Below are 14433 nucleotides of genomic sequence, written 5' to 3'. Positions count from 1 at the left end.
AATAGCCTAAGCACAGGCCTCATAGTGATCCTGATGATGAACTAACATATCAATGATTGACAGCTTTGGTATCCTTGCTGATACTAATGATCACACTATGATGACATATTTGCTCTTGGATAGTTTGGACTTTTTTGGCGGGGCTTGAAACAACTCAATCTCTTAATATTTTGGTGCACAATGCTGGAATTTGGGATTTTCAAAAAATGATTTTGCACTTTAGAAACACAACCCCCCTGGGCATAGACTCTGTTCTTAGGATATATCATATCACAGGTGCAGATTTGCTCTGCAGCTTTGTGTTGACATGTGTGATATACATGGGTGCCATCCGGAGCAAATTGCATTTTCGGCTGTACCTGTGTAATCCCACAATCAAACAATCAAACACAAGGCAGGTAAACCCTTAACCTCTGGATCAACAGGCTTTGGCCCACAAAGTCCCATCGTCTCAAATCAGAATACTCCTTTTTATTTTTGCACTTTAATCTCTATCCAGTTTATTTTTTCAATTCAGTTTATTTTGTAGAGCCCAAAATCACAATTATTACTTTTTTTTTTCCCTGGGACGGCTTTACAATCTGTACACATATGACATCCCCGTCCCAGGACCTCACATCGGCTCCTTAATGGTTCTCCCTCTTCACCTTTTGCTCTGACCCAGTGTCGCTCTGTAACCCAGGGACACTGGGTAACTGTACCGGCATTAAAATAGCAAACGGGGAACGGAGCATGTTATGAGATTCACTACTTTCCCGTCTCCCTGGGTGAGGCTATTAATAGCTTCTCACACTGGAATAGAGTTTTCCCCAGCGATGCGGACGAAAGCCAGAGGAACAGCTGCGCTTAAGCCAAGTCCTGTTAGATCAGCGGAGTCACATGGGCATGTCCCTGTCTCTCTTTCTTGTCTTTTCTTTCTGTCTCGCTCTCTCTGTCTCCGGTCCCTCACTCTCACTTCCCATTTCTCTTGTTCCCAATCTGTCCCGCTGTCTGTCTGTCTTTCCCCTATTTGTTTATCTCCCTGCCTTGAAGTATCTGTGTCTCTCTGTCACTGTCTCCCTGTCTGTGCTGTACTGCTCAGTTGCCTGTCTCTCCTGATGTCTTGTAATTTGTGTCTCTCTGTCACTGCTCCTCCCCTCGTGCTTTATTATGCTGTCATTCTCTCTTCTTTGCTTTTCGGTTTGAGTAGGTGCCCTTCTTTGTCGACCGTAACCCCTGTCTGTTTGTCCCTGTCCTGTATATTTCTGACTCTGGGTCCCGTGTCGCGATGTTTCTGTCTTTCTCATTATTATCCAGCCCTCCCCTGTGTACTCTGTTAATTGCTACAATCCTAATATTAACTGTGTTCATCTGTTATGTTATAAAAAGGTTCGTTGAAGTAGAGGGTTGAACTACATACATTTTTAAATATAATGTTACATCAGACTTCACATTATTGGCTCCATAAATGGTCTTTACTTGCTAAATGCTGTATGTACTGTACATGAGTGCTGCGTAGTCTTTCTCATATCCCATTTGTATCTTTATTTATATAGAAGAAGATGAATTCCTGCATGGTATCAGCACTAATGTATTTGTTTATTGAACAATATGAAGACACATTTAACTACAAGCAAAAAATGATCAAATCACTAGGACTTTTTGGTAAGACAATTACACCATCATTACAGATAAAAATGTCAAAAACGTTGATTAAAAAAAGTGAAACTTCATCATTTTCAATAAATGTAGTGTTATCAAGAACTCCGTTCTCCTACTAACCTGTCTACTAGGTGTGCATTAACAACACCACTCAGTGGATGGGGTATTTCTTTATTTAGAAATATTTATTTCTCCCATCATATCACTCTTCCTCTCTCTTGAGATTTGTTCGAAAAACATTTACCGACCCCTGCTGCTGCCTCTCTACCCCGCTCTCTGAGCCTGTCTCTCTCTCGGTCTCTGACTGTCTCTCTCTCAGTTTGACATCACAGGTGTGTATATATAGCCAGCAGATGGATTCTCCCATGGCTTCAGTGCTTCTCTCTCCCTCTGCTCAGGCCTACCGCCGGCCCCTCAAATGAACTAGAAGAAATTCCTTGTTTACATTGTCTCATCCGATCTGCCCAACCATCAGTTTGTGACTGCATCCATTATTCATGGGTTCCCCTCCACTACACTCGCACACAGTAAAACATTACTGCTGCTCAATGTGTTGCTATAGCCTCCATGTTCAGGGGTGTATGCATTACACATGCCATTTTCTTCATGTCTTGAAATCTCTGTTCAATCCACTATAACTATCCTGTTTGTCTTCTAAAAAACTAATTGATGAAGCCATTGTCGTTTGCCGTTTCCATGATGGGATTCAGCAAACCTGCCAGTCAGTTAGCAGCGTTTACCAGAAATCTTTTGAGGCAGGCCCAATGTCTGAAGCTGTAATTTGAAGGAAACGGTAGTGAGAAGTACTAGGAACAGGTACTGCTACTGTGAGACTTAACTTGTCATACAGTAGCTCCCATGTGATGTGGTGTGTTCCCACTGCGGTATAAGTGTGTGGAGTGTGAAGTTGATGGGGCCCTCCGGCCAAGATGTAACTGCAGAGCACAAACTAGCACATACTACTACACCACCGCAACATGCCTGAAGTGCTATTGAGCCGGCACACAGCCAATCAGAGTGAAATCTTAGACATCCCTGTGTACTGTGACCCGCATGCGTACAAACTTTGCTGACTATTTGCAGCATGTGGCAGGCGAGATGAGATGCATGCTGGCTACGTAGTCGAGACAGCACTGAAGTACGGATGAGAATCTTTAGATTTCCATATTGAAGTATTGAGCTTGAACATGGACGTGTACATTTCTATAGTTTGTGGCAATCCGATTATACCATATGTATGAGATGAAAATTGAATAGTTGCGATTTTGAAATAAATGTATTAAAGTTGGGGTTCATTTATTATTTTTCCATAATTTAAAGTAAATATTTAAATGAATAAAGTTAGATTTTAAAAAACAAAATGCAGTCACAGCAAAAAATCTCTTGGTTTCAGCAGGAAATTTAACCCAAATTGTTGAAGTGGAAGGTAATTAACATCCTTGAGAGCAAACACAGCACTTTGCACCACTCTACATCGGCATCAGGCTGATAACTTTTTAGATCCCTGGCTCACTCATACACTCCTTTTGTTCGCAAATAATATTTGCACTTTTTCTGTGTGAGGGTTAATGTGCTCGTGGACCAGACACACGCTATGAATCCAAAAATATTGCAAGATCAGTCTGCTTCCAATTAATGGCAACAACCATTTATAATTAGGTTTGCGACTTTCAAAGACAAAGCTAAATGGTTCAAATCACACTCATGATACTTTAAAAGTTTGTTAGCCTCCTAACACTAAGCTGTTTAACGAGTATATGAAGCACAAGTAACTGAATTATCCATCATAGTTCTGAGAAGACTGGCGGCAGCAGCAGATAAGGATCTTATGACTAAGTCAGGCTTTTTTAGGGCCAGTTTATTGGCATTGTTCTGGGGTTGGAATCAAATTAGGAAAATGGCAGCTGTGTCCATGCCATATCATTATAAAATGTAATCCAATTTGACTAGACAATCCTCTTGAAATGGACAGAGCACTCTCTTGGGCTCATCTGTAATAGCACTGCTCTTTAGCCCTGCAGAAATAGTCAAGTTGCAGTCTGGTTTGTTTTTGTGTTGCTTGTGACGGACAAACAGTATCGATCCTTCCTATGTCTGTTTGGCCTTTCATTGCGTTCTCTTCCTGCAACGAAATGTCTTGTGTAGCAACAACATAAACTGTAAACACATATCTTTTTGTTTAACTTACGTCATTGTTTTTGAATGTTGTGAGGTCATCCGGAATAACTGCAGCAATGTGACATGTACAGTACAGGGAAGCAAATTCCACTTTGTTGACATAGCACATAATCTGCTTTGATGGCTGCATGTCAGATGTTGCTGTGAGGAGGGACATTGTAAAATATAAATCCAAGTGCTGCACGTGTACCCTGCTGTAATATGAGCCTGCTTCCTTGGAAAGAAGCAGCGGGCCGCCATAAAGACGGCTGAAAGTTGTTGTAATTCCAGGGATTCTCCGCGGACGCCATTTGCTGGGCTTCACTGCGTGGTTTTATGAGGCTAAGAGTGACACACACGAACCTTCCCTATATGCGTCTTTGTGCTTCCAATTGTAAGATGTTGTTGCCTCAAAGGGGTAAACACAGGGAAATCTACTCATTCCTCTTTTCTGCCAGAAGGACAGGGACACTGAGTGCCTGCTTGTGTCAAATCAGGAGTGAGTGAATGGCTGGAGAGGAACAGCTGCATGCGATGACTGTGCCAAGCAAAGCATGTCAATGCACCATCATGCAACTCTGCTCACTCAATCGGACGCAATAAGGAGCGTTGGAAGGCCTGCAAAACAGGGCTTTTCTCTCAACCCTGCAGAACAATTAACTTAAACGCCATATGAGCAAAATTGGCAGAGGGACTACACACACATTCTGTAGTTATCTAACACACACGCACTCAAAGGCACTCAGACATACATGTTCAACATATAGCAGATGGAGGCCATCATGCAGCGATGGCTTCAATCGGAGGCTTTTTTTTTGTTATGCCCTCCAAGGTTGTAGCTTGTCATGAATGTCGATGAGCATGAGCTCCGGAGAACAAAAGCCTTCCACTTAATAGGATATTGTTTGACAATGGGGCTGATATCAGGACTATAGTTCCTTATATTCAGCAAATATTGGGTGTTTGTCGGGTTTTGATATCTGCACATCATTTCCTCTTAGCTTACTATGTCTTTCTACCCTCACTATTAAATGCCACGTCAAATGAGTGCCTTTGAATTCTATCTTGTAGATTCCCCTCATCACCAAAGCAGACCGTGTTTTTTATGTTCTTTATCTTTTTATTATGCTCCATTTGCTCACAGATTATTATCTCTTTTTTTTTTTACAGGAGGTCCAGAAGGTGATCAATCCCGCCAACAATCCGACAGATAAACCAAAGGGCGATGAGAAGGAGGTCCCAATCAGCGAGGTGGGATGGATGACTTCAGTCAAAGACTGGGCCGGCGTCATGATCTCCGCTCAGACACTCACTGGCAGAGTTCTGGTAAGTTTTGCCTCTTTGAGTGGATATAAATGTCAGAACCCAAAGCCAGACTCAAAGCCATTTGCACTTTTTTGACTCAGACTAATTTACCCAACCCCCAATTAGATAAGTGCAGCAGTTTGGGCTTTCCTCAAGCCCAGAGATTGCTACTGGCTTTCACACCTAAATAGTCCTTTCAGTTAAATCCACAGTCTGATCTACTGCCATGTACACAGTTATTCCCCTGTTTTATACCCACTTGAAACATATGGTAGAACAATTCATCTGATGCCCATCCCCCACATAACCTAGCGGAGGTTCAGTCCTCGATGTTTCTCAGTCGGCTGGCACTGTCCAGCCTTCTTTCTGCTGCGATGGCCTTTGTGCAGCCCGCTGTAACTCACTCTGCTGTGCTTCTGCCAGCTGAACAGATGAGCGTGCGTGCACACGTTTGTGTGTATGTGAGGGGGAGATTTATCTGTTGAGTATGAGAGGGAGCATGGTGTTTGTGCAGTAGGTAAGAGGTTGTCACTGTGGCTTTTCTCTCGGTTTGAATTACAACCCCTCTCCGTCACTGACCCTCCTTTCTTTAGCTTCATCCCTCACTCTGCCCCCAGAATTACTCCTGCGCTCTACAACTCCTGATATATCTATGGTCTAACTCATAAATATGATGCTGCTGCTTTTTAGACTGTTCCCATATTGCTTGAGTTTTTTTCCACATCAAATATAACAACAGTTAATTATATGTATTGATGGTGACAAAGACAATTGTTGCAGAAATATTTCAGACGTGTGTAATACGCAATCAGTGACTTGGATGACCTCAAGGATACATATCAGTTTGAAGTGTACAAACACATTATAAACATTTGAGTGTCTCCTCTGTCCTGTGTTGCCTCATGTGACCGCCGTGCTCTCGCAACACACTAAATTGAAATTAAAAACTGTCTTCCCGTCAAAAGCATTTTCTATGTCTCGGCTTGGCAAGATGTCTGCCAAACAGTTGAGCCAGCCTCATTTTATTAGCTGTCTTGATTATGAAAACACTTCACAGTGTGTGATTAAAACTGGGGCTCAGTCAAGTTAACCCTGTCACTTCAATGCTGGGAAACATGCACCTTGACAAGCGCTTTTCTGTGTCTTAATCAGTTTGGGGGTTTTCCTATTGAGGTACGATATTGAGAGTCTCTGCATCAGCTGCTCCTTAACCACCAAAACAACCACTTTGAAACAGTCTGTTATTGCTGAGAACGTTGGGGTGTGGTTTGGTGGTCTTATCCAGCTCTAACTGGCATCAGAGCATCAACGGCAGTGTGTCTCTCTTGCACAACCATCCGCTGTGCATCTGTGGACTGAATGAAGCAGCGGTGGAAGTCAGGAGAGAGATGGTTTCAAACTAAAATACTAACACTGCCATTGTCACTGTTTGCTGAAATGTGACAGTTTCTTCACGCCTGGCGAGAATAGCTAGAAGTTTAGAAAAATTCAGGCCTTTCATTGTAAAGCGGATGAGGAATCCTGAAGGCTTCTCTCAATTTACTAAATGAGCCTCTCTTTCATCACTTCCCCACTCACACAGCTCTACTGGCATTGACACAGCTCCTTCTCACTTTCATCTTCTGCTCTGACTGAGCACTCCCAATCTGCCGTGTGTGTGTGTGTGTGTGTGTGTGTGTGCACGTCTGTGTAAGAGATAGAGAAGGGAAAGAAACATAGAGACCGACATACCGATAGAGAGACAGAGCTGTGAGAGTCAGTGAGAAATACTGCACTGGTTTTTTGAAAGGGGTTTCCAGGCATGGAGATACCCCGGTGGATCACCTGCTGTGATTTGTTCTACTTCTGGTGGGGCTGATAATTCAGCCCAGCAGGCTGTGTTTGCTTATGCGCTCAGACTAATTACATGTAGAACAATATGTACTGATGAGTACTCGGTGTCAGTGAAAAAGTTATTTCCTCATGTGGGTGGAATGTGTATATTTGTGGATGCGTGCTAGTGTTTCTTCCCATGTACAGCACATGCACGGCAGCTTGTGTATCTAATCTATGCTATGCTTGCGAGAATGTATAGATGTGTGTGTGTGTGTGTGTGTGGGTCATTTTGTGGGACTCTGGCTGTCCCATTAGTGCTTCACTGCAGATCAAAATTGCGATGAGCGTCCGTGTACACGGAACCTTGTTGGTAACCATGGCAACTGCTGTGTAGTGGCGCTCAGTCATCTGACATTAGGGGGGTGTCCGCCGGGGCAGAGCAGAAAACACACACACACACACACGCACGTGCACACACGCACGTGCGCGCACACACACACACACACACACACACACACACACACACACACACACACACACACACACACACACACACTAAAGCTTGATACAGCCTCCATTCTATCAAGGTGGACGTGCCAAAGCAGATTTAGACAGATAGCCTCTGCTAGGCAGAAAGGCCGAGCCCTCCATCCCATTCATTCGTTTGCCTTGATGACTTCACTGCCAGGGAAAGATCGAGTGTACCCCCAAGCTTATTGAATCACCGGACAAATCTAAATCCACCCCTGGCAGGGACTTGGCCCAGGAGTCTTCATATTTATGCTCCATGCTAGGCTGAACCACCGTTGAGCGAAGAGCAAGGCACCAAAAACGACAACACGTTATTGGTGCTTTGCTCTGAAATGACTTTACCAAAAATACTTGCTCTGATGAGAAAGGAATTAAATGAACACACATCCACCCACACTGGAAAACCATTAAGACCAGGCATGTGCTGCATGGGACTCATTCTGATCATTAGAGACTTGTCTTAGAGGAGTCCCATCTCCAGGCCGCCAGAGCAGAAAGCTATTATGGCTCATGGCATTGCTCAGACCATGTAATAGCAGTAAACCAAGAGCAGCAGGTGTACACAGGCATGTGTGTGTGTGTGTGTGTGTGTGTGAGTGTGTGAGTGTGTGAGTGTGTGAGAGCGAATGTTTGTGTACATCTTTCTGCCTTATGGGGCTTCAAGAGACAAAGGTGCTGATAATATGTTGTTTCCTCAGACTGGTCGTATGTCAAAGCCCCCTGTCATTGTGTGATCTTAGCCGCTGTACCCTACATGCACAAGCCCCTCCAACCACCATTATACACACACACACACACACACACACACAGCCATATATCCAGTTTCGATTAGGCGCCGTGTCACCTTATGTGCGTTAAAAAAACCCGGGTGAAATGATTTATGCTAGCATGAGCCAGTCTTTTGTGAGGGTCATTATCTTTTTGTATCACCCATCACTTTTACAATATCACCTCTTCAAATATTTATCACCTCACTCCCACATGACCTTCCTCACGTCTGGTTTCCAGTTGACACTAAGCTCGAGGTCAAAGGAAAAAAAACACGAGAAGTAATGAATTCAAACATATTCAAAAGCAATGCTCTGCTGGTACTGCATTCATCAAAAATATTGTAAGAAAACACATTTCCTTGCAGTAATCTATTTAATTTTAAATCCCTTATTAGTCCTACAAAAGGAAATGTATTTTCTGCATTTCAACCCTTAGCATTAAGGAGCAGTGTGCTGCCACGAGACACCCCAGGAGCAACTGGGGGTTGAGTGTCTAGCTCATGGACGCTTTGACATGTGAACTTTGGGGAGACCTGGGATCAAACCGGCTACCTTGTGGTTTCAGGACGACCGCTTTCCCCATGAGCTACAGCCGACCCAATCCCTTCCAAATCTCTAAAAAGGGTTTTGAGAGAACTGTTTGGAAATGAATCCATAGGTGGAAAAAGTCAGTCTGCAACTAAGCGACTTGGTGCCAGCTGCCGCTTCGGGAGGAAGTGTCCCTCCGAGCCACGTGAGACAGCTGTCCTCACAAAGACATTGCATGTGGAACATAGGTAAAAGGCAGAGCACCTCTGGTCTGACAGTAGATGGCTCATCGGTCTCTTGCCAACCGTATCACCCCGGTTGCTTTGAAGAAAGACCTCATTAAGCACCCAAGGGCACAATGTCCGAGGAAGTGACTAGTTGGACAGCTAGGACTATGAGTGGGTGGAATTCTTGTGCTGCATTACCACAGCATCTGGTCTGATTGATTCCTCCTTTAATGCGACAGTGACAATGTATGTAGTGCCATAATGTTCAACAAAAACAGCAAGGATTATAACCTATGAATGCAGACATTCTCCATATCTCTCTGTGCAGTATATTTGCACGGCATGGTGGGTCCAGAAATAGGTCAGCCCTGCCATCTTTCTTAATGGGATCTTGGGTGGCAACCAGGGACCATCTGTTCACTTGGTCCACTCCCTAAACCCTGTGGTCATTGCTCTGCCTACCCTCATCCTTCCACACACTGCATGGCACTCTGCATACTGACCCCTGTCATCTGCAAATACAAAACATCTGTCTATCTCTGAACTAGAGTGACAGCACATGGATTCTAACTGTATTTGTAACAAATCCAGCACAATCCAGCTGTTTCAAAAACAGATTGTGCAAGAGAGCCTCTGACGGGAAGCATGCTTTTTATTCTCACACTTTCTCCCTTTGTACACCTTTGCCTGGGACTGTGCCCTTATCTGATTTTCTCCATTTTCCAGCTTATGTGTGAAGACAGTTGCTTACTGTGTGACAGTGTGTATGTTTGTGTGTGTGCGTGTGCGTGTGTGTGGGTGGCGGGTAACACAGTGAGATTGTGCAAAGTGTGTAAGTACGATGCGGGTACGTTCAATGTGTCCTCAAAAATCCTGTTGTGGAGAAAATAAGCGTGAATGTGTTCTCTCTCACCCCCTGTGACTGCCTGCACAGTAAACAGGCGTCATTCACAGTGTTCTACTTTTCAGTTTGGCATTGTTTATGTTTGTGCATTGTGTACTCCTATAAGTACATTGTTGTACTGATATTCCTTTAGGCTTGCAAAAGCACATTTTATATTTCTTATCAATTTAGTTTTTTACAGCAGTCGCCAGTCTGTTTTCATCCCGGAGTTTACCCATGAACATATGTGTGTATGTGTGTGTGTGTGTGTGTGTGTGTGTATGTGTGTGTGGGTGTGTATGTGCGTGTGTGTCTGTGATCCGTGTTTGCCTGGGTATGTTTCTCCATGCTGTGTGTGTGCGCAAGTGGACGTGTTCTTGTGTGCATGCACAAATGTGTAAATGTATGTCTGTTTGTGTCTGTTTGTGTTGGCTAATTACGCTTTCCCGTCGAGTGCGGGGAACTAATTTATTGCTGTCAGTAAACTCCTCAGCATGAATACAGCTGTCAACACAGCACCATCTCCTGCATCACGCTCCTCTCTGACAATTGCCTCGACACTTAAAAGTAACCGCATAAGTCTCTTCATATGCATTCAGTAGGATAAGAGATCTTATATCGAGAGTGAAGATTGAAGTTTTTGTTACTGATGAATGAGGAATCTGTGCAGTCGTCCGCCCACACACGTACAGACACACATGCAAGTATACACTGAACAAGGATGTGGCGATACATGAGTGATATGACAAAATCATATACATAATTGAAGTGTAAACAAAGAGTCTGGTCTCACCTGTTGATATACAATTTAAACATACATTTGTAAAACAATAGCATCACGCGCCTCTGCGATATTTTCATGATGTGATTCTGCTGAAAGTCTAAACGTAACCATATTTAATTAGCATCCAGCCTATCCCTGGACAATTGAACAGAAATGTGCATATACATGCACGCAAACACAAACGTATCTGTCGAAGACAGCACCTGTCATGTTGACATGATAAATAGACAATCAATAGGAATCGGCCCAGGCGCTTCACAACCCAATTCATCTGTATATTAGCTCTATATTAATGAACTTCTCCTCTCTCTTCGGCATTTACGCGACTGCCTCAGCAATGTGTTCCAACATAATGACACTCAATTCCTAAACCAGTGTGCTCCCATTCCCTTAACTCAAACTCAAACGCCCTCTGAAACCTCCAGGCTGTTTCCTCGCCTCCCTCGCCTTGCTCCCAGTTGTTGAGTTTAGCGAGCTGCACAGCTTATTCATTTTGTCATTTGCCATAATTTATCAGTTCAGTCGATGGCAATCCAATTGGCATTGACTTAAATCCTCTGAACGGTGATGAATAGCTGTTTATGCTGGAGGGACAAGCACTGCAACAGAGAGAGTGAGATGAGGGAAGAAGAGGAGGAGAGAGACGGGTGTGGTGCCAGCCAAAGTCTCTTTTAACATGTCCATACATGCAAGAAGGAATACGATGCTTCAACGAGCATCAACAACAACAATAGGCACTTTGAGGATAAGGCATTGGCAGAGAGTATTAATCATTTATTATACAGTGAATGAGTTATGGGTGTGGCCATCCACATACATATTTATTGGCAATATTTTAGTAGTCAGTCTTTAGTTTTTTGCCACCCTTGCATCATGACTCCAGGATTGACATTGCTGGTCCACTTTGGTCCAGACTGAAATATTTGAACAGCTATTGGATGTAGGGCTGGGCAATATGGCCTAACTTTTCTATCACAATTTAGGTTGTGTCATATCTTGATTATATTAAATATCACATGTTGTTTGTTGTCTCATGTAGCTAATTCAATAGATAAATACATATGCTATATGAAATAACCAGATGGTAAAACTTATTTTTGTACACTCGTGTGTGCATTATATTCTTGAGAATTAAAAAGTACTGAGTATTTACTAAGTTGACTAAGTATTCATTTGTACATCAAAATATCTCGATATATGATTTCATCACGACATAATTCCAATAAAAGATGATATATTGGCATATACATGTTACGGCTCAGCCCTAGATTGTTGCATTGACTTGAAACTCAGACATTGCATAGAAATAATTGTAATAGCTTTCATCCCCTGACTCATTTTTCAGGTATTTATTTCCAGGCATTTAATACCTGCTGTCATCCCCATTAGCTTCAGCCATCAGCTCTATGTTTATTTATTATGCCTATAGTCAAACGTTACCATTTTACTGGGAACATAATAGCATGATTCATTTGCCGCTTACCTCAAAACAACACTGTGCCTAATCCCGGCTTGTGGCATGGCTGTCGATTCCTGGTCTTATGTTTTAGTATTGCATACATTTTGCTATGTTTTTAATTTTACCTTAATTCTGACGGTTGGATATATATATTAATAATATAATAATATGTTGAAGTGAGTATTTTAGGTATGAAATTATGTGTGTTCTTCTGTTTACCATTTTCTGTAACGACAAGTGTTACTTTACATGCTTTTTTCAAATTGGTTTCAGTCTTTGATTTAGAGATACATGGTCAGAATGAATTCTCCTACCACGGCCACGTGTCAGCTGTGTTAGAGCAGCCGTGCTGGCTTCGGTTTTAAGGGTTTTGGCCGCATGAGAAACATAAGTAGTGTCATAAGTGTGGAGGAAGAGGAGGAGGGGATTAGAAGGAAAGCAGGTGTCATAGGGGGAAAGAAGAGCAACAGGGAGCCCTGCCATCAAGCTGCATATTAATAGCTTCTATGAATTCACACACTGCTTTCTCACTTCACAAGCAGACATAGTGTTGCACATCTGAACATGCATATATAAATACAGGCGCAGCGTACAGTGTTATATTATCCAGAAAACATTCTGTCACAAAAGAGTAGACGAAGGGAGCAGAGAGTGTGAACAACTACAGCGACAGCCAGAGCTCCTTAAACAGAAAGACCAGAGAAGCAAGATTCAATACATTTGATTAGAAATGTGCACCGTAGCTGAATAAAAGTAGTTTGAATTGCCTAATGGATTCGACTGATCACACAATAGTAGAGTTATAGTTGAATTTCCTCCTTTGTTTCATTTAATTGATCGGCATCCCACAGCTTTTGAATTTGCAGCACACTCGGGAGAGTTTTACAACTCTGAAATGGTTCGTCTCAATTTGTCTTCATGAATGATTTTCCCCGCAGCCCTGCTTTAGGTCCGTCATAACTCTGAGCCGTTCTGCTGGATGACGCATCGTTGCTTGTTCTTTCTTTCCTCCATCTATTAAGCCATCCATTTGCCACCTGGGCCTCTATCGCTAAAGAACCAATGACCTATACCCGTCTTCTCTCGCTGCAGCCCCGAGTCCCCGTATGTGTCCCACCCTCCCTCAAACTGTTCTGAAGAAGGAAAAGGTCGAGAGAGCAGACACATGAGTGATGCTTCACTTCGCTGGCGACCCAGCCTCCTCCTTATTAAATCAAAGTCACCTGTGACTTACAAGGCAATGTGGCGGCGGTACAAGTTCATTTGTTTCCTTTAATCCAGGCGTAGAGATGCTACTCGGCACATTAGTTCTCAAAACACTCAAAACAAAATTAAGCCCTTGTAATGAAAATGATAAGTAAACAGTTAAATTGTTGCATTTCATAATTTGCTTTACATTTTGTTTGTCTGGCGGCATTGTCCTTGAAGTCTGTCATAAGGAAATCCAGAATCACTTAGCTAATTACAACATACCCGCCGTAGCTTTTAAACAACGTGTCCATGCTATTAGTTAATTAAAATATTGCCTTCCGTGGATCTCTGCAAGTGGCTGCAGTAATATTATTCTGTTTGCTTTTTACAATTTGATTATTTATGCTCTGCTGAAACCTCAGGCTGGGGAGTGACAGGGTAGTCAGAAATGAGATTGCTTTAAGAGTCACAAGCACATTAGACTGCAGGCGAGAGGCAGACAGCCAGACAGCCAGTTTTAGGGAGATGGTAACCGAGCAAAAAAGTCGACAGGCAAATAGGCAAACAAACAGGCAGTGTGGGTGCAGACCAGCAGGATGCAGACAGGCCCCTGTCACCTACAAGACGACACTCTTCCTGTCTCCTTTTTGTCATGGCTGCCTGGTGCGGTCGCGGGGAGGAGAGCTGAGTGACTCAGTGCCTCTGGAATGACGCACACCTAATGGATCACAACTTGCAGCATCACATTGATCCAACCACATCTAACACCGCTGCCACTGCCAGACACATTTCTTAAAGCTTTCCAAAAATAAGATTAGGGACAGAGGACATTACCAAGATTAGCAAAGAATGATCATTCCTTTGGTGGCAATTCTGCTGATCAAACAGAAGTTTTCCTTTATTTTCCTACGGATGCAGAAATGCATTATTGTAGAGCAAGAGAAAGGCTTCCTCCATTTTATACCTTATTCATTAATATAAGTTCAAGTGAAAATAATGTCTTAATTTGCATAGTACCATTCTGTCATAGATCGACAATTTTCAGTGTTTTTTCAGTGTTTTTACTTGCACTTAAACTAATGGAGTAAGCTTACTTCTTAAATGTCATGCGAATGTAACAGCGGAGCGGGTTGACGGATGGA

The 14433-nt window shown here is 42.9% G+C and overlaps 1 protein-coding gene across 12 annotated transcripts in view; it reads left to right on the top strand.

The window, feature by feature from the left end:
• The window catches only part of kcnma1a (potassium large conductance calcium-activated channel, subfamily M, alpha member 1a), a 125988-nt gene that overhangs the window by 24798 nt on the left and 86757 nt on the right, over positions 1-14433 (top strand). For all 12 annotated transcript variants that reach the window (XM_068567596.1, XM_068567594.1, XM_068567601.1 and 9 more), the window contains exon 2: positions 4969-5124. In XM_068567596.1, the coding sequence (XP_068423697.1) occupies positions 4969-5124 (156 nt within the window). The remainder of the gene's footprint in view (positions 1-4968; positions 5125-14433) is intronic.

This window comes from Clinocottus analis, unplaced genomic scaffold (assembly GCF_023055335.1).
Source record: "Clinocottus analis isolate CAN_PGR_092001 unplaced genomic scaffold, fCliAna1.0.p SCAF_8, whole genome shotgun sequence".
Lineage (NCBI taxonomy): Eukaryota > Metazoa > Chordata > Actinopteri > Perciformes > Cottidae > Clinocottus > Clinocottus analis.
The sequence above is the reverse complement of the archived record's forward strand: the minus strand, read 5'-3'. Positions and strand labels throughout refer to the sequence as shown.